The sequence below is a fragment of the Sorex fumeus genome, unplaced genomic scaffold, assembly GCF_029834395.1.
Source record: "Sorex fumeus unplaced genomic scaffold, SorFum_2.1 ptg000036l, whole genome shotgun sequence".
Classification (NCBI taxonomy): domain Eukaryota; kingdom Metazoa; phylum Chordata; class Mammalia; order Eulipotyphla; family Soricidae; genus Sorex; species Sorex fumeus.
Window position 1 is genome coordinate 1,371,170 of NW_026606093.1, and position 18,623 is coordinate 1,389,792.

An 18,623-nucleotide genomic window follows, 5' to 3' on the forward strand; every position below is an offset into this window, starting at 1 on the left:
AAGTAAAAAGAAATCCTTGAGAGGCTGGAGCGACAGTACAGCGGCTAGGGCATTTGCCTCGCAAGCGTGCAACCCAGGTTCAATCCCCGGCATTCCCTTTGGTTCCCCAAGCACCACCAGGAGTAATTACTGAGTGCAGAGTCAGGAGTAATCCCTGAACATTGCTGGGTGAGATCCAAAAAAAGCAAAAAAAAAAAAAAAAAGAAAGAAAGAAATCATTAAGACCACAGTTTTGCATAACTCAGAGTTGAGTATTTAAAAATTGGAGACTAAGAGAAGAAAGGCCGTGTGGGGGGCTCCACAGCTCCCGGAGAATGCACCAGGTCCCAAAAAGAGCCGAGACCACCGGGAAGTCCCAGATGGGGTAGGTGCTGCATCCCGCCTCTTCCAGATGGAACCCGGTGACCAGGAGCCTCTACAAGCATAGCTTGAGTATGTGGGAACCAGGACTTTTCCTCCAAACTGCGCGGCCGCTTATGCGGCCATGCAACATCTCCCTATATACAAAGTGATCAATGGAAAGTAAATCATCCAACGTTTCTCCCTGAAAAATCAGGGTTAACTCTTATACAAACCACAACACACAATAGGAGAGAGAGAACAAAAGGGACTGTCCTGCCACAGAGACAGGGTGGGTTGGGGGGGGGGTGGGAGGGTTACTGGGATCTGCGGTGGTAGGAATGGTCACTGGTGGAGAGATGGGTATTCAAAATAAATGAATAAATTAAAAAAAATAAAATTATTGGAGCCAGAAAGGTAAAGGTAAAAGGTAAAAGGTAAAGGCCCTCCCATTGATCGTCGATTTGCTCGAGCGGGTCCAGTAACGTCTCCATTGGAGACTTTGTTGTTACTGTGTCTGGCATATCGAAAAAAAATAAAAAATAAAAACTGGAGACTAAAACTTCTGGTGATTTTGCAAATTCTAGAAACAGACTTACTGCATTAGCTTCAATGTGAAAATAAAGGTATCTCTTTTCTTACACTAATTCTGAATTAAAATTCTATTTAGTTTCAACAACTGTTAGATTTAATAACCTCAACAGAGAAATGTTTCAATGTCAAGAGAACTTGAAACACCCAACAATTTACAGACTGAGATGAATGTAAAGTCAAAGTTAAAGTGGAGGGCTCAAGAGACGGTATAGCAGACAGGGCATTTGCCGGCACATGCTCAACCCGGGTGCGGTCTCCGGCACCAGAGTTCCTCAAGCTTCGCCAGGAGTGATTCCTGAGCACAGAAAAGGAGTAAGACCTAAACACCATGCAATGAGGCTCCAAACAAGTTGAAACAGGTATAACTTAAAAGACACATCTCATCTATAATTTAGAAAAACACACACATAAAGAACTTTTGCTGACTACATGGAGGCACGGTGTCTAATTTTTATTTCATCTAAACAAAAACAAGGAAAAGTGATACCAAAATAATTAACTTACAATTCTTTGATCCACAGCTCTGCATGGAAAAAAGCTGGGCTATAAGTAGGAAGAGAAAGAGGTAACAAATCAGAAAGATGTAACAAATCCTATGAGAAAATGCAAGTATTCACCCCCAATGGCATGCAAAACTGCTTTATGTTACCTACAGTACAAATACTTGTACTTAGGAACTAAAAGAACACAAGTAAGTTATTCGCATACATGTTAGCTATAAAGATCACCCAAAGTTCAGCGGAGAAATTTAACTTCAGCACAGCAGGGGCCAGAGTGACAGTACAGAGGGTAGGGTGCTTGCAGCTGACTAATCCCTGGCATCCCATATGGTCCCCAACGGGCCAGGAGTGATTCCTGAGCACAGAACCACGAGTAATCCCTGAGCACTGCAAGGTGTGGCCCCAAAACAAAAATAAATAAAAAGTAACTTTAGCATAGCTACTTCTTATATAAGATTAACATTATGTGAGAGTAGTTTTTAAGTTGTCAAAATATATATATTGGGCTAGAAATTTATTGTCCCCAAATGGTTCGGCTAAAGTATGAATTAAGTTTTATGGGTTGATGGTCAATTTTACTATGTAAATCACAATATATTCAACAAATCATAGTACTAAAAATCCCCAGTCGTAGTGAATCTGTACAAATAGCTAACTAATGAGTGCACGAATCAGAGAGGAGAATCAACAATCCGACTCCATTCCGAAGACGAGAGACCAATTTTCTTTCTTGCGCGGTGGTCTTGCTGACAATCCAAGCAAATGATGTTATGCAGAGTCACAAATTTACCAATTGCCCCAGGGTCTCTGGTTCTTTAACAAAGGGATCTTTCATAAAAACAAGTGGAAGAGGAGTAAGAAAGTTTTCGGGTATACAGGAGGATGAAGTACAACTTTAGGAAGAACTAGAGTTGTTTCTGATTAGTCCTGTGACCCCAGCAAGCCACTTCATTTCCATGGGCTTTAGTTTCTGAACGTGTAAAATACCATGATTAGCATGGTTCTTGAAATTCTACAATCCATCACAGCAAAGGTAAGACCAGGAACTCAGTCAAACATTTTGCTCCTTAGTCAAACATTTGAAAGTCAATTTCCTAATCATATTTTGGCTGGGATTTAGCAATAAAAAATTGCCTCTTTTATTACAACGGTCAATAATAGGAGAACATACAAGTAGGTGGTCTGTCCCTTTAATATGATCAATAATTGATGCAACAATCACAACAGCAACTTGAGAATATATTTATTACAGTACAAAGAAAAGGGAATGGAGAAATAAACAGTAAAGGAAGCAAGGTGCTTGCTTGCTTGCACGGACTGGCCGCAATTTGATCCCCGGAACCACGTAAGGTTCCCCACGCACTGCCACGACTGATCCTCAAGCACAGCCGAGCAGAAGCCCTGAGCACAGCCAGTGTGATCCAAAATCAAAAAACAACAAGAGTTAACAAGAACCACGCAGAATTTCACAGTACAGAATCATACTATTCAAACCTGTCTGCCTCTGCTTGAAGAACATAAACTTGGAAACAGGAATTTTTCTTGCCATTCATCCCTATATGCTCTGCACCCTGAACAGTGCCCGGCACATAGCAGGCGATCAGCACGCACTGAAAAAAGAACAACGTATGGGAAAGCACCTCTTGTTCATAAACGTAGGTATCTGCTGGCTCAGGAAAGCGAAAGACAGAAAAGCAAAGATCTTCGCTTTCTGAGTCACATCCGGCGATGCTCAGGGGTTCCTCCTAGCTCCGCACTCAGGAATTACTCCTGGTGTTGCTCGAGGGCCATATGGGAAGCTGGGGATTGAACCCAGGCCGACTGTGTGCAAGACAAACACCCTACCTGCTGTATAATCGCTCCAGCCCAAATCTCTGCTTCTCAAACACATTAAAATCATTATTGTTCCTAGCTGAAGCATAACTACTACTACAATTACCTGGCACCTATTTTGTGCTCTTTGGGAATAAAATTCTGCTTCTAGGCACTTGAATTACCAAATAAGCTTTACAATTATACCACTATTACTTAAAGTTCAATACACTGTTAATAAGAAGTTGTTACTTATGAAGTACAGAAAAGGAAACTGAGGTGTAGGACAATTTGTCTTGGAAAAGACGTAACTGAAAAACTGTGCGGCTGGGCAGATAATTTAGGGGTCAGAAAGGGCGCACCTTGCATGTACAATGCCACAAGTTTGATCCCTGACACCACAAGGTCCCTGAGCATCTCCAGGACAGCCCTGGTGGCTCCAGCAGAGTCGTCTTTTCTGGCCAAGGACTGCCAGGAGAGGCCCAGTGCTCCCTGAGCTCTGCTTTGGGGGCCTCCACCAAATGAAACCCAAACTAGCTAGCTGGGGATACAGCTTGGTGGAGGAGCTTATGTACTGCATGTGTCAGGCCTTGGGTTCGATTCCTCAGCTGCACCAACAAAAACAAACAACTGCATCTGTCTCGCCCTAAAACGATTCTTTCTACTACAGCAAACTACTTTGCTACAGACTTAAGTATTAAGACAAAACAAAATGAGTACTTATGCTATTCAAATAAAGCATTTCTGGCTTTCTAGGAAATCCATTTATTTAAAAACGATTTCAGCACCATCACATGCCAGGCACCATTGTGAGCACCGAGCGACAAGTGCAAAAGTATCAGTAAAGGACAAGGTACAGGGATAGCAGTACCTAGAGGGGAAGACTGTTGCTGTCTGGAGAAGTCAGAAACGACTTGCGAAAAAAATACTACGAGTCAGATTGTGAAAAGCTGAACTAGTGGGTGGGCAAGAAGTCAAAGGGAATTCCAGGGAGACGGATCAGAATGTACAATAAGTAGCAAAGGCACGAAACAGCACGGCACGTTGTGGGAAATGCGAGCAGACCTCCTGGCCGGAACTGAACTAGAGGCAGTAGTGGGAAATGGAGATTTAAACGTCAATCAACCAAGCCTTGGGTGAATAGGCTCCAACTTCAAGAAACAGCATTACTCAATTAGCCTTACCCAACAGGCCATTTCTCCTTCCATGTCATTCTTCAATCATCACTAGGAGAAATCCTCCATAAACAAAAGATAGACTTAGTAAAGAACCATTAGGGAACTGAGAGCATTCTACCTGAGATCAATTTCTTTCCAAGAAAAAAAATCTACTATTACGTACTGTAAGTAAAACACTTTTGTAAGTGCTTTATCTCTACTTGTAAGTTAATCTTCACTCTAATTTGAGAGCAAGGTATCAAAACTGACATTTTATTAAGGAAACAGGCTCTGAAGAGCAACTTGTTCAAAGTTACATGAAGTCTAGAAAAGGCACAATGATAAACCAGGGCTATTTGATTAAAAACTAATAATTTCGGGGACAGAGATATAGTTCAGCGGATAAGGTGCTTGCCTTGCACCTGGACAACCCAGGTTCAATCCCCGGCATCCCATCTGGTCTCCTGAGCACTGTCAGGAATGATTCCTGAGAGCCAGGAGTAGCCCTAAGCATTGCCGAGTGTGTCCCCAAAACGAAAACAAACAAAACAGATTTTAAATTGTCAAATCCTCTGAGGAAACTGAAACAGAGAATTTTTTTTAATGTCTAAAGATTCAAGTGTATATGGGAGCTGTCAAGAAGTAGGGAAACTAAGGTGGAAAACATTATTTCATTATCCCTAGTGTTCTCAATGCAAAGGCATGAGAAGAGTTGTATCACGCTAACAACTGAACTGAACTATCTTAGGCGTATGTGGTAAAAGTTTTTAAAAGGGAGAAGATTTTAAGTAGGATTACATAGAACACAGACCTTGATAACAACTGTGAAGAAGTTTCATCGAGAAGGCTGTACTTGTTTTTGTTATCAAACTATAGCTGCTTACAAGATTCTCATTTATTGTTGTTATTTTTCAATGTGAGGATCAAAACTAGAGCCTCATACATATAAAATACACTTTACCACTGAGTTAGATCCCAGGTCTAGAAGATCACACCTGAACAGAGACAGAAAGATAATATAGAGACTACTACCAGAGAGACAGGCTATCATGGGGAGGACAAAACAGATCGAAAGGACACTGCATATGAAGGAAGGCAAGAAGCGCACATCCCATTTAAGGAAGTTTAGCATGTGATAAGTTTGTCTTACATTTCCAGGGCTCTCCTTCTCTAACCCCTACAATGTCTCTCCCCACATGTCACTTTATTAAAAACTTGCCCTGGTCAACCAAGACAAATAATGCCATCCACTACGTTGGGGTCTGGGGGGGTCACGCCCAGGGACAGTTCTCCTAGAGATGACCGACCCTAGTGATGCAGTGCTGCTGGAGTCCAGTGGTGCTGGGAAAACCAGAGCCACCCCAGCAGTGCTCAGAGGTTACCAGGGTCACACCTGGCTGTGCTGGAGAGGCAGGGGATGGGGCGGTGGGGGGAGAGGGGGCATTGCACGTGGTACATAGGAGCAAACTCAGAGCTTTAAGCAATCAAGGCGATTCACTCCAGCCCTAGGAACTCTCTTTCCAGCTACTCCGGCATCTATGTTTCTTCATTACCTGCCCCTCCACACATTCCCTTTCGTCTTACCCATTACAGCTAGGAACTTTGAGAGCAGGGTATTACTTTTGTTCACTGTTGTTACTGCCAATGTCTGCATGGCATTAACACAACAGTGTCTCAATAAATAGCCAACAGAGAATATGATGACATGAAGTAAGAAGAGTGGAGAAAGTACCTTGTGTACCATAATAACAAGTTTATGCTTGATTTTGTCTTACAAGCCACCCCTGAGAAAGTTCAGTGAATGAACAGATAGTACATTTAGGAAGATCACTCCTGTCGCAGAATGGAAAACACGAACAAAGCGAAAGAATGATTACAGAACAGATGAAAGATGGAATGAAGAAAAACTTGGGAGTCAGAGCAAGTATGACAAAAGTTATCCAAATAAATCAACATGAGAGAGGTCTGAATTAAGGCATTTTTATATCTCTTAGTGAAGAAATCAATTAAGGAGAGGGAAAAGAAAGTTTACCTGGGAGCTGGAGTCTGGGACTCTTTCACTTTGAGTAAAATCACAGAGTCTGATCCTAAACAACCATAAGAGTATTTGATTATTAATAAAATTCCACACTGTTGTACATGCCATTATAATCTATTTCCATCACAGTAACATAGCAAGCACAAGCACAGAGATAAGGCAGAAAGGAAAGTGCAAGTCTATTTTCACGGAGTCGGAAATAGGAATGGGAAAGGGTCTGTCCTCCAAATAAGACAGTCACAGCCCAAAGCGCACGATCCGGGTGCTCTTCGGCATCTACCCGTGGCTGTGTTTACTACGAGTGCTTCCTCTGCCTGTTTTGGGGGGAATAAGAACATGTCAAGATTTCTAAAAGTTCATGAACTACCATGAGATTGGTTAAGAAAGGAGAATAAAAAGTGGGAGGGAAGAGCAGAAGAGAGAAAAGAAAGAGAAGAATTTGGAAGGGAAGACAAAAAGAGAAAGAAGGGGAACAAAAGATTCTGAATGACACAGCAAAGTAACTGAATAGTTTAATGTAGCTTTTTTGTTCGTTAGTTGTAAACATGTCCTCACCACAAAAAGTATACATTGAGTTTAAAATCTTTTTTCCCTTATTATAGTTCTCATACCATACCATGAAATTTAATGTCTTTTATGAAAAAATTATATAGTTAAATTTTTATAAAAAATTATATAATTAAAAATTATATATGTACATATATATTTCCAATTTTTTAATATTTCCAATTTTAATCCCAAGTAAATATCTTAGAAAAGTGAGGACTACATTAAAAACAAAATGACCAAAGGAACAAGAGGAGGGCACTAAGAGTCTTTTTGATAGTCTAACCTCTAAATAATATCCCTCCTATCATGCCAAGCAAATAAAACTCTTGACAGCAAATCTTTCACTAACTGGAATGCTAAGAGAATGGTTATTTTCGTAAATAGGTAGAAAACCAACTCGAGGGGCTGGAGAGAGAGTGCAGTAAGTAGAGTGCTTGCCAAGTGTGTTCTACCCCTGGCATCCCATATGGTCCCCCAACACATCCAGGAGTAACTCCTGAGTGCAGAGCCAGGAGGAACCCTAGCCCTAGCATTGCCAGATATGGCCCCAAAACTAAACCCCAGCCCACATACAAAAAAATAATTTTTCTTTCCTAACGCTTGCTGACAACTATACTAAAATGCAATAAACTTACTACCCATGTTTTTTTTAAGTATTACTTTGGTAAGAACTTTTATATAACTTCTTGTATTCCAAAGCTTCTGAAACTTCAGAATACTCAATTTTCATTGAAGCATTTAGAAACATGAAATGATGGAACTGGGCTGAATGTACTCTGACTCTACTCAGAAAACTAATTGTTAAGATAAAAATTTATCAAATTATTTGCATCTCCTTGTAAGAAAACAGTAAGTCACTCATAAGTTTAGTTTACTAGTGGCAAAACTGAAATCAATGAAAGTCTCATATGTTAAATTATATGTGTATTCCAGTCTTTCCTGAATTCACAGATTCAGTAACAGTTAAGTACTAGAATTGAAATTATTGTTATATAGTTACATGACATTTTACCTTCAGACTGTGTATTTGAAGCTGATAAATTATCAGGCTGAGCTGAAACAGAGTAGTGATGCTGGGGTTGATGGTGAGGATCAGAATCTTTGGATCCAAATGCAGCAACATCTGGGGTACAAGATGGTATGGAAAACACATTGTGGGACAGTTGTTCCCGGGGAGTTAAAAGGCTGGCAGACCCAGACGACGAAGTATCAGAACCAGGGATTTGAGAAGCGTAAGAATTGCCATTTTTAAAGAGTGGATCTTTCGAAGAATTTCGACCAGTACCAAGACATCGAGACCTAGACAAAAAAGAAAACAGTTTCAATATCAAATGACAAAATAAGGATTACATTTACTGAAATATTTTTGTTACTCACAAGTGCAAAGGAAAATGTGTGGTGGGTTTGGCTACAGAGAACTGTTTGCCTGTGACCATCTGCAGTAGCTGTCTGTAAATTTCTTTTTCTTCTTCTTGAACAGTCTATGAAAGAAAGAAAAATCTTAAACATATTCAAAGAGTAAGTGTTTCTCAAAGACACGCTTAGACTCTAGAAGCTCTGTAGAGCCAAAGGCAGAGTTCTCAGAACAATTAAGAATTACACTCCACGAAGTAAAGTTCAGTAAATTGTCAAGTGACTGTAAGAGGAGCTGAGTAGACACTATAGTTTAAAACATTATGGGACAGATATATCATTAACTGAGAAGCCACATGATAGAAAACCAGAAGAACAGCAGGCAATCACTTTCAATCAACCAAAAGATATTCAGAAAGAAAACATCTGAGATCTCTAAATTAGGATTCCAACAAACTCTTTGACTCCTGACATGTTTCTGAAAACTCATAAATTGCGGCTGGAGCAATAGCACAGCAGGTAGGGCGTCTGCCTTACATGCGGCTGACCTGGGTTTGATTCCCAGCATCCCATATGGTCCCCTGAGCACCGCCAGGGGTAATTCCTGAGTGCAGAGCCAGGAGGAACCCCTGTGCATCGCAGGATCTGACCCCCCCCCCCAAAAAAAAACCCCAAACCACAAATTACTGGACTAGTCAATATTAGATTGATATATCTGTTTTCGACTGTATACCCAATAATGAATTTCAGGAGTATTATTCATAGTATACATTTTTTTAATAATTTAAAAAATAACATATATTTCCTGTGGAATTTGGTATGTCGGCAAGTGGACATGGCTATCGAAGAGATCTGAGTAGAAGTCATGGATAATCTTCTCCATTGCTGTTCTGGAGGATGTGATGGATCCATCAGGACGTCGGAGGGCAGTTATCTTGGTCTTGTAGTTGGCGAAGGACAGGCGGGCGATACGAATACTTTTCCCAGCTTCTGCCGCATCTACCAGTACTTCTGCTCTTCTCTCTTTGAGGTCTTCCTTGATCGCATCTCTGCACTGCTTTGCGAGCTTGGACGTTAGCTTGCGGTTGCCTGAGGCATGCGCCAAACCACGCTGGCGAATTAGCTCAAGAGTTTTCGAAGACAGGCTTTTTTTGTGGCTATCTTTCTCAGTGGAAAACCAGCAGGACCGTACTACTGTTGAAGAAGGGAGACATCCATGACATTGGCAACTATCGCCCGATCTGTCTGTCATCTACAAGTTGTTCACTCGAGTCATCCTAAATAGGATTGGCAGAACACTAGATGAAGGACAACCATGCGAGCAAGCCGGGTTCCGCAAAGGATTCAGCACCATCGACTATATCCACACAATAACCAAGCTCATTGAGGTTTCTCGGGAGTTCAAGATGCCGCTCTGTTTAACGTTCATTGATTTAAAGAAGGCCTTTGATTCTGTTGAGACGGAAGCGGTCATTGAAGCCCTAGCCAATCAGGGCATTCAAGCCCAATACATCAGGATCCTCCGTGAGCTGTATTGCGGATTCACTACCAGGATCTCACCATTCTACAAAGAAGTGATCGTTGATGTCAAGAGAGGGGTGCGGCAGGGTGATACCATTTCACCGAAACTCTTCAGTGCCACCCTCAAGAACATCATGCGACGACTGGAATGGGAAGGAATGGGAGTGAAGATAGATGGTCGGCAACTACACCACCTCCGCTCTGCTGATGACATTGTTTTAATAACACCAAACATCAGTCAAGCGGCACAAATGCTGGCCGACTTTGACTATGAGTGTGGAAAGGTAGGACTACAGCTGAATCTTACGAAGACAATGTTTATGAGAAACAGCCTCGTTCCTGATGCCCCATTCGCTCTCAACGGAACGACCATCTCCGAATGCAACAGCTATGTGTACCTAGGTCGAGAGGTCAACATGACAAATGACCTGGCACCCGAGCTGCGCAGGAGGAAGAGAGCGGCTTGGAACGCCTTCAAGAACGTCGAAGAAATAGCTAAGAGGAGGAAGAACCTCCGGCTCCGGGCACATCTCTTTGATTCCACTGTTCTTCCTGCATTAACATATGCCTCAGAGACCTGGGCCCTACGCAAACAGGATGAGAACGCTATTTGGGTCTCCCAAAGAGGAATTGAAAGAGCTATGCTTGGAATATCACGTTTCACTCAAATGAGAGAAAAAATCCGGAGTTCCGACATCCGTCGACGATCAAGAATCAGGGACGCTGTCTCATTTGCCAAGGTGTCAAAAAGCAGATGGGCTGGTCACGTAATGAGATTTAAAGACGACCGCTGGACTAGAGCTGTTACCAACTGGATTCCACAGGATGTCATAAGACCGCGTGGCCGCCCACCTACCAGATGGTCAGACTTCTTCGTCAAGATCATGAACGATCAGTTTGAGGCTCTTCATGTTCCCAGAGCGAACAGATGCCATTGGGCTACACTAGCACGCGACAGGGACAAATGGAGACGTTACTGGGGCCCGCTCGAGCAAATCGACGACTAATGGGAAGTTAAGTGATTAAGTGAACATATATTTATGTATTTTTGGTTTTAGAGTCACATCTGGCTGTGCTCAGGACTTACTCCTGTCTCTGTGCTCAGGGATCGCTCCTCATGGTACTCAGAAGAACATATGCAATGCCAGATTCAAACCAGGGTCGGCAGTATGCAAGGCAAGTACCATAACCCCTATGCTCTCTCTCCAGCCTCTAATTCTTTCATAGATTTATCTACCTACCACATTCCAGGCACTCAAGATAAAGCACTGAATTAAGTTCTGGCCCTTGTGAAATATTGCAGTTAATGAAGTGAGAAAGAGTAAGTCAAGCTGTATGAAGAAAACTAAAGATATGGAAACAAAATGTGATTGAGAGAGAACTTTAGGAATAGGTTAAGACTCTTGTAAAAAGTGCCATTTCAACAGGAATCTAAGTCAAGGGATGAAGTTCGTTACTAAATATTGAGTACCCTAGGGTAGATAAGCAGCAAATGCAAAAGCCTGGAACGAGGAATATGCTTTATATACTCAAGGTATTTCAAAGTCAGTGTGAATCAGGACAATCGTATTACTTTACTTAGCAGAGAATGAGAGTACAAAAGGACTTGTAACACACAGTACAGCATCTACTCTACACAGATCCCTCGCTGCAATGAAGCAATGAAGTGCATTCACTAAATAACATGCCTCAGCTTAATTAAAAAAAAATCTATATACAGTTTAATGCAATGCAACTATCAATAATCACAAGTAATGTTAATACTTTGTGCCAGGGCTAGCAGTAACCTTCACTGTGACACTTCACTACGTATGTGAGCATTTTATTCAATTACAAATATCTGGTAAAAGCAGAATGAAGGTGCTGGAGCAATAGTATAGTGTTCTGCCTCGCATGTGGTCGATTCGGGTTCAATCCCCAGCATCTCATATGGTCCCCCGAATCAATGACTCCAAGAGTCTTTCCTAAGTGCAAAGTCAGGAGTAACCCTGAACACTGCCAGGTGTGCCCCAAATCAAATAAATACATAAAAGCAAAATAATCATAAAACTGAAAAGCAAAAAACAAACAAAACCCAAAACACCCAAAGCAGAATGAACTGGAGCCGGAGAGAATTCAGAAGCAAGGTACATGCTCTGCCTGTGGCTGACCGTGGCTCAACCCCCAGCACAATATCCCTGAGCACTGCCAGGGGCCCATCCTGAGTGCATACCCAGGAACATCCCTGAGCACCACTGGGAGGAGCCCATTAATTAAATAAGCAGAATGAACAAAACAGTTATCTATGAAAAGCTAAGACACTAGACATTTTCTTCTTGAATTATATTATGCTAAAGAGTAAATTGCAATTATTGTGCAAATACACTACTGATCCGACAAGATACACCTTGAACAACTCCTTATGAGAAAGAGTAACTGAGCGACAAGAAGTAGAATCAGTTGAGCACGTGGAGGAAAATAAGGCCAAAAGGGCAACGTTGGCAAAGCTCTCTCTTTTTAAAATTTTTTTTTAGTCCATCATCTATATTCTTAGACATTAATACTGTATTCAAGATGAAAATGGTTTTCCAGTGTTTGTAAAGAGACTTGTCTACAGTACTAGGCTTTTCAGTGATAGTATAAAACTTAAAACAATGAGAAAAAGGTAATTCCCAGGTACAAATTAGTATCAAATCTGTATTTCCTGCCTACTCTGCTAGAGACCGTTAAGTAGCTGACAAACGTGTCAGACATAACAATGAAAACAAACACTTTTTTAGAGCCCAGGAGGTCGGTGAATGGGCCAGAGCATGAGTTTTATCTATATGCTGGAGCGCCGGTCTCAATCCTTGGTACTAACACCGCTGAGGTCAACCTTAAACACACAGCTGGATACTACTTAAAACTACTACATATGGACTAAAAAAAAATCCTGAAATAAATGTATTATCTCTACTAAAACTCACATTTGTTATTATAAACGTTTTAAGTAATCTGAAGAACAAAGCATCCTTGTATATTAATAGCTTTTAAGAGATCTTGACCAACCAGATTCAGTTATTAACTAGATACAAGAATACAGTATTATCTGGTAATACTACTTTTCTTTTCTACAAAATGTAGGAGTACTGCTATTCAGCCACTGCTATTCAGCTGATTGAACTGGGCATGAACCCCACTGGTTTTTTAATTTTATCACTGAGATGGAGTGACAAAGCTTTCATGTTTGAGATTCAGCCATCCACCCATCCCCTGCCAGTGCACATTTTCCACCACCCACATCCCAGTCCTCACCCTGCCTCTGTCATAGACAATTTTCCCAATACTCTCTAATTTGGGGCATTATTTTTTGCTTGAAATTTCCCACCACCATTCAAGCCTACCGGCCAGGGGCAGACACTAGATCATTTATTTTCCATTGCTCATTCTGAATATCACGATAGTTCACGCGGGCGCAACTGTAAATGTAAGTTTCTAGATTGTAAATGGTCGTGCTCCAGAGACATCTCTGTATGGCCCTGATCCATTTTAGGATTCAACTGGGAGTCTCTGGGTCAGGGCTTGATGGTGCGCTAAAACGGCGCCCAGAGGCAAATTGCGGGCGTGAAAGCCGTCTGCTGGGTGAGCGGGGATGGGGAGGGACAGCCCAGGTCTTCTGCCACCATGCGGCCTGGAGATTTCGTCCTGGAACTGCATACATAGGCCTTGCTTATGGAAGTTTTTGGTCATCGGGATTCCATCTGGAGTAGATCGGGAGAGCACACCTGCTCCATCTGGGGTGCCCGGGTGAAATTAGCTCGGGATGGGGCCTGGAGAGATCTCTGGCGCCGGGGTGTCTTCCGAGACTTTCTGTCGTGTCTCTGGGTCAGGGCTGCTGGAGCATTAAGATGCGCATTACAAAATTTTCAGCAAGTATATCTTGGTGAGGTCCATCCTGAGACAGTGCAGTCAGGCTGGGGGTGTGGCAGCGATTTTGGATCGTGGAAGCAAGTGGCTGCCGGGGCTCTCTTGGGAGGGCACAGGCCAACCCGCCCCCTCCAATTTACCCCAGTCTCTTCAGTCAAGCAGGGTCCGAGCTTTTCTGCGGCTTTTGATCTCTTTCGAGATTCATCTCTGGGTCTCTGAAATACGGCCAATAAATGAGCTTGTGCAGCTGAGCGGGAGGCAGTTTGTGGGTGTGGCTCCCACATACCTACTTTTGGCCATTTAGTTCCTTGGTAAACTTGGTCCAAAGTTGCTGGGGTCCGGCCAAAGGCAAGCAGCAATTTTGGGGTATCAGGCTGCTGATGCAGTCAGACTGTTTTTTAAATTCTGAAATAAATTATTTCTTAAAAAAATTAAATTGAGGTATCAGCTTACAACAGTATTTAAGTCATTTTTTATTGTCTGTACTTTGAATGACTAGGATTTTAGTCTGTTTGCTTTTGGGCCACATCCAGCAGTTTCAGGGCCTATTTTTTGCAGTGCTCAGGAGTGACATCCCCCCCCCAGCCCCGTCCCAGGCCCCCAGTGGGTCTCAGGGGACCAAATGTGCCAGGGATTTGAACTAGGGTTGGAAGGGTGCAAGGTAAGTCCGTTAACTCACCTTGTACTATTTCTCTGGTCGATGACTGACCAGAGAAATACTTAAAAATTTTTAATACTTCTCAGTGGAAATCTTTTTTTTCTTTTGTGCCACATGCTACATAGTTCTCAGGGGACAGTATAGTACTAGGAACTGAACCCGGGCCTCCAGTACTTCAGCCCGCATTTCAGTCCGGAAGGGTCACCCAGGCCCTAAAAGTCAAGAACTGAACTTGTCCACTATACCAACTTAGAATAACCTAGTCATTTAACTCACTCAATCCATAATAAAAACGGATGTTCAGTATGTTGTTTTTAGGTGATAAAATGGGGAGAGAGTAGGAAATCAGAAGAGAAATATTGCCTGATCCTGGAAATTAACTTCTGTTCCCCCTTATCCCTTTGTTGGGTTAAAAAAAAAACCAACAAACCTCAAGACTTTTGAGTTTTATAAAACTCATGTAAGGCAAGCACTCCACTACTGAACTTGGGCCTTTGGGCCCTATAAATTAAATCTACATTAGCCAATCATTTTAGTTCATTTCAGTGTCCCACCAAACCAGAATTTTAGAAGTTTTGATAATACATGATCATACCTTGCGGAAGATAGTAAGTAAAGCTGATAAACTGGTATAAGAATACTTGGGGTTCTTGCCACACTCAGCAGTGAAGAAACCCGGGGGGCACCACAGCGCTGGAGAATTCTCCGGGCGCCAAACCGAGCTGGTATCACTGGGGTGCCCCAGATGGACAGGGGCAGTCTCCCCGTCTTCTCCGGATGGAATCCTGGCGACCACGAGCTTCTACAAGCATGGCTCCGGTATGTGGGCACCAGGACTATTCCTCTGAACTGCGCAGTCAAATGCACAGCCACGCAACCTTTCCTGATACACAAAGTGAGCAGTGGAAAATGGACGATCTAGCGTCTGCCCCTAGAAGGCAGGCTTGAATGGCGGTGGGAATACCCAAGCAAAATATAATGCCCAAAACTATAGGAGAGAGTATCTGAGCAACTGTCTGCTATGGAGGCAGGGTAAGGACTGAGATGGAAATGGAGGGGATAATGGGGATATTGGTGGTGGAAGTTTGCATTGGTGGAGGGATGCGTGATCAATCACTGTATAGCTGAATATCAAACATGAAAGCTTTGTAACTATCTCACGGTGACTCATGCTTCTGGACTGTGAATTAAGCTACAGACCTGTGCTACCACGGGGGGAAAGGGCCTTGTCCCTTCCATCTTCTTCCCCTCAGCGGCATGGTGACCGCTATCTTTCAGAGCCTATTGGACTGAGAGATAACGAGCCTGCAGTGACGAGACATGCAGGGCCTCAGGGATGGGGGCTGGAACCTGCCCTTCTCCCAGCCCCGATGAGACCCCAAACTGCCACCCACAAACGGCTCCTCTAGCTCCCAAGCCATGATCCCAGAGACACACAAACCAATCCCGGAACCCAGCGGCTTCTGGCAGAAATCCCACTGGACTTAATTACTAAAATATTAGAAATCCAAACTTGAGTGGCCACGCGACGTTATAGGCTCTTTATTATCAGCAATACAAAACAAATTATCTAATGATGCCTTCTCAGCAGGTCTGAATGTTGGGGGGAAAGTCCAAATAATAAGGGTAGGTCTTCTGTCGAAAAATTGAATGTAATCAAAGTAGAGAGAGAGTAAAGTGGAAATCATCTGCCATATTGGCAGGGGAAGGGGTGGGGGGGTATACTGGGGTTCTCGGTGGTGGAAAATGTGCACTGGTGAAGGGACGGGTGTTTGACCATTGTATGACCGAGACTTAAACCTGAAAGCTTTGTAACTGTTCTCACAATGATTCAATAATGATAAAAAAATAAATAAATAAATAAATACCAACTTGGGGTGAAGAGAAGTGAACAACTAAGAAGGAACTGGTGTTGGAATAGTGTAGAACTGAAACTCAACAATGAATACCTTTCTAACTTTGTAATTCACAAACAAACAAACAAAAAACCTGGTCAGGGCCGAAGGGATAGCACAGGAATTGAGGCAAACTTGCCTTTCCACGCAGATGACCCAGTTCAGTCCCTGATCCCTGGCACACACTTCATATGGTCTCTGAGCACCACAAGAGTGACCCCTGAGCAGAGCCAGGAATAAGCCCTTGGAACTGTTGCATGTGGCACAAAACCACACAAACTGAAAAAGAAGAACACTGGGGCTGGAGACAGTACAACGGGCACTTGCCTTGCATACAGGCAGCCCAGGTTCAATCCCCAGCCCCCACGGAGTTCCCCAAGTGCCACCAGGTGTGATCCCTGAGCTCAGAGTAGAAACAAGCCTTGTACTCAAGTGTGGTGCAAAACAAACAGAAACAAAACCAGGAATGAAAAACTGAACAAGGCCTGGCATCTTGCACTATTCGTAACAAGCGATTCAGAATAAACCACCCAGCATCCGCCTGCGCGGCAGACTTGCGTGGTGGTGGGAGGGCGCAATGGTGGTGGGACTGGCGTTGACATTTCGAATGTGATTGATTATAACCAACAACTTTATGATACTGAAATTTTTTACAAAACTGAACGAAAAAGTCACAGAAACTTGAAATATCTCAATGACACAGACACAGAATATGCCTCACTTGGATGAGGCCTTGGATTTGGTCCCTGGTATCCCAGACAGTAACAAAAACAACAAAAGTGAAACACTTCTCCTCTCCCTCTCACTGGGTAGAAAAATATTTCGTTAGGAAAAAAATTACACATAAGACATAAAAAACCAAAATTCCATTCAGTGACTCAGCTATTAAAATGATGAGAAATGTATATTCAACGTAAGGAACTGATCAGTAGCAGGGAGCAGGGTCAAACGGCAGTGCTTGGGGTTCCTTCTGGTTCCTTCTGGTTCTGTACTCAGGGGTTGTTCCCGGCAGTGCTCAGGGGACTATACAGTACGGGAATGGAACTGGGTCAGCCATAAGAAAGGCTGGCAAGCACCTAAACTCAGGAATTCTATCTCCAGTCTGCATGGAATGGATTTTTCTTGGTTTGTTTTGGGGTCATACCTGGAGATGTGCAGGGGTCACTCCTGGCTCTGCACTCAGGAATTACTCCTGGCAGTGCTCGGGGGACCCTATGGGATGCCGAGGATCCAACACAGGTTGACCGCAAAGCAAGTGCCACATCCAACGTACTATCACTCAGGCCCAGAAATTAGTTTTTTAAAGAACAATTTAAAACAAGCAAAAAATCCCACAAATCATTCCCACCAATTAATAAAGCGTCAAAGAAAGATGAGCGTGAATATCAAAGTCAGTAGGCAACATAAACTAGAAACGAATGCTTCTTATTCCAAGTAGAAATCTGTCTTCACTAAGGAAGTACCAAGCTTCATACTTTCAGCTTAAACTAATTTATGGCTTAAGAAAGCAATTACAGAAAAAAGGTTAAATGGATTTCATGTTGTACACATTAATGAAAGGCAAAAGAATTTATCTCTTCTGAGGCAAGGCATTTTTTTTGTTCTGGGACTTATCAAAAAAGGAAAAACACTGGGTATGTCATACTTCACACAGGACCACTTTAGACTTAAAGACAGGCCAGAGACATAGCACAATGGGCTGGAGGGCCCTGGTGGTCTGCAGAGAGGAGGCTTCGGGTTGGTTCGCCCAGTCTCTAGCACCACACGGTTTTCTGAGCAAACAAGTCTTTTTGGTTTGGTTTGGTTTTGTTTTTTCAGCCACACAGGCAGTGCTCAAGGCTTACTACTGGCTCTGCACTCAGGAATCTTTACTGATGAAGTTTGGGGGACCATACAGGGTGCCAGGAATTGAACCCAGGCCAGTTACGTGCAAGGCAGATACCCTACTCACTGTAAAATCACTCCAGTCCAGCAATGCAAGTATCAACTGGTGAGTGGCTGAACACAACCAGGTATGGCCCTCAAGTAAGCAAACAATCACAAAAACCAGGCTGGAGAGACCGTATGGCTGCTGCGAGGGGCTTGCCTTGCATGCGGCCAACTGAGCTTGACGCCCTGCTCAGCATATCCTCCCCCTGGCTGCGGTCTCGAAACAAAACACATACAACATAGAGTTAAAATGCCATATAGGACATATAATTTATAGAACATTTTCCAAAGTAAAATGCAAAGAAGGGGCCAGAGCGACAGTACAGCAGGCAGGACGTTTGTCTTGCAGGAGGCTGAGCTGGGTTGGATCCCCAACACCCCATAGGGTTCCCC

General features: G+C 43.0%; 1 protein-coding gene across 2 annotated transcripts in view; it reads right to left on the reverse strand.

Annotated features, from left to right (window-relative positions):
- SENP1 (SUMO specific peptidase 1) overlaps positions 1 to 18,623 on the reverse strand; it is a 57,628-nt gene that overhangs the window by 19,735 nt on the left and 19,270 nt on the right. For both annotated transcript variants that reach the window (XR_008793009.1, XM_056117802.1), the window contains exons 6-9: positions 8,367 to 8,470; positions 8,002 to 8,288; positions 6,435 to 6,489; positions 1,438 to 1,476 (exon numbers count right to left, since the gene is read on the reverse strand). Coding sequence is in view for 1 of the 2 variants with exons in the window: in XM_056117802.1 (XP_055973777.1) it covers positions 1,438 to 1,476; positions 6,435 to 6,489; positions 8,002 to 8,288; positions 8,367 to 8,470 (485 nt within the window). In the remaining variant the exon portion in view is untranslated. The remainder of the gene's footprint in view (positions 1 to 1,437; positions 1,477 to 6,434; positions 6,490 to 8,001; positions 8,289 to 8,366; positions 8,471 to 18,623) is intronic.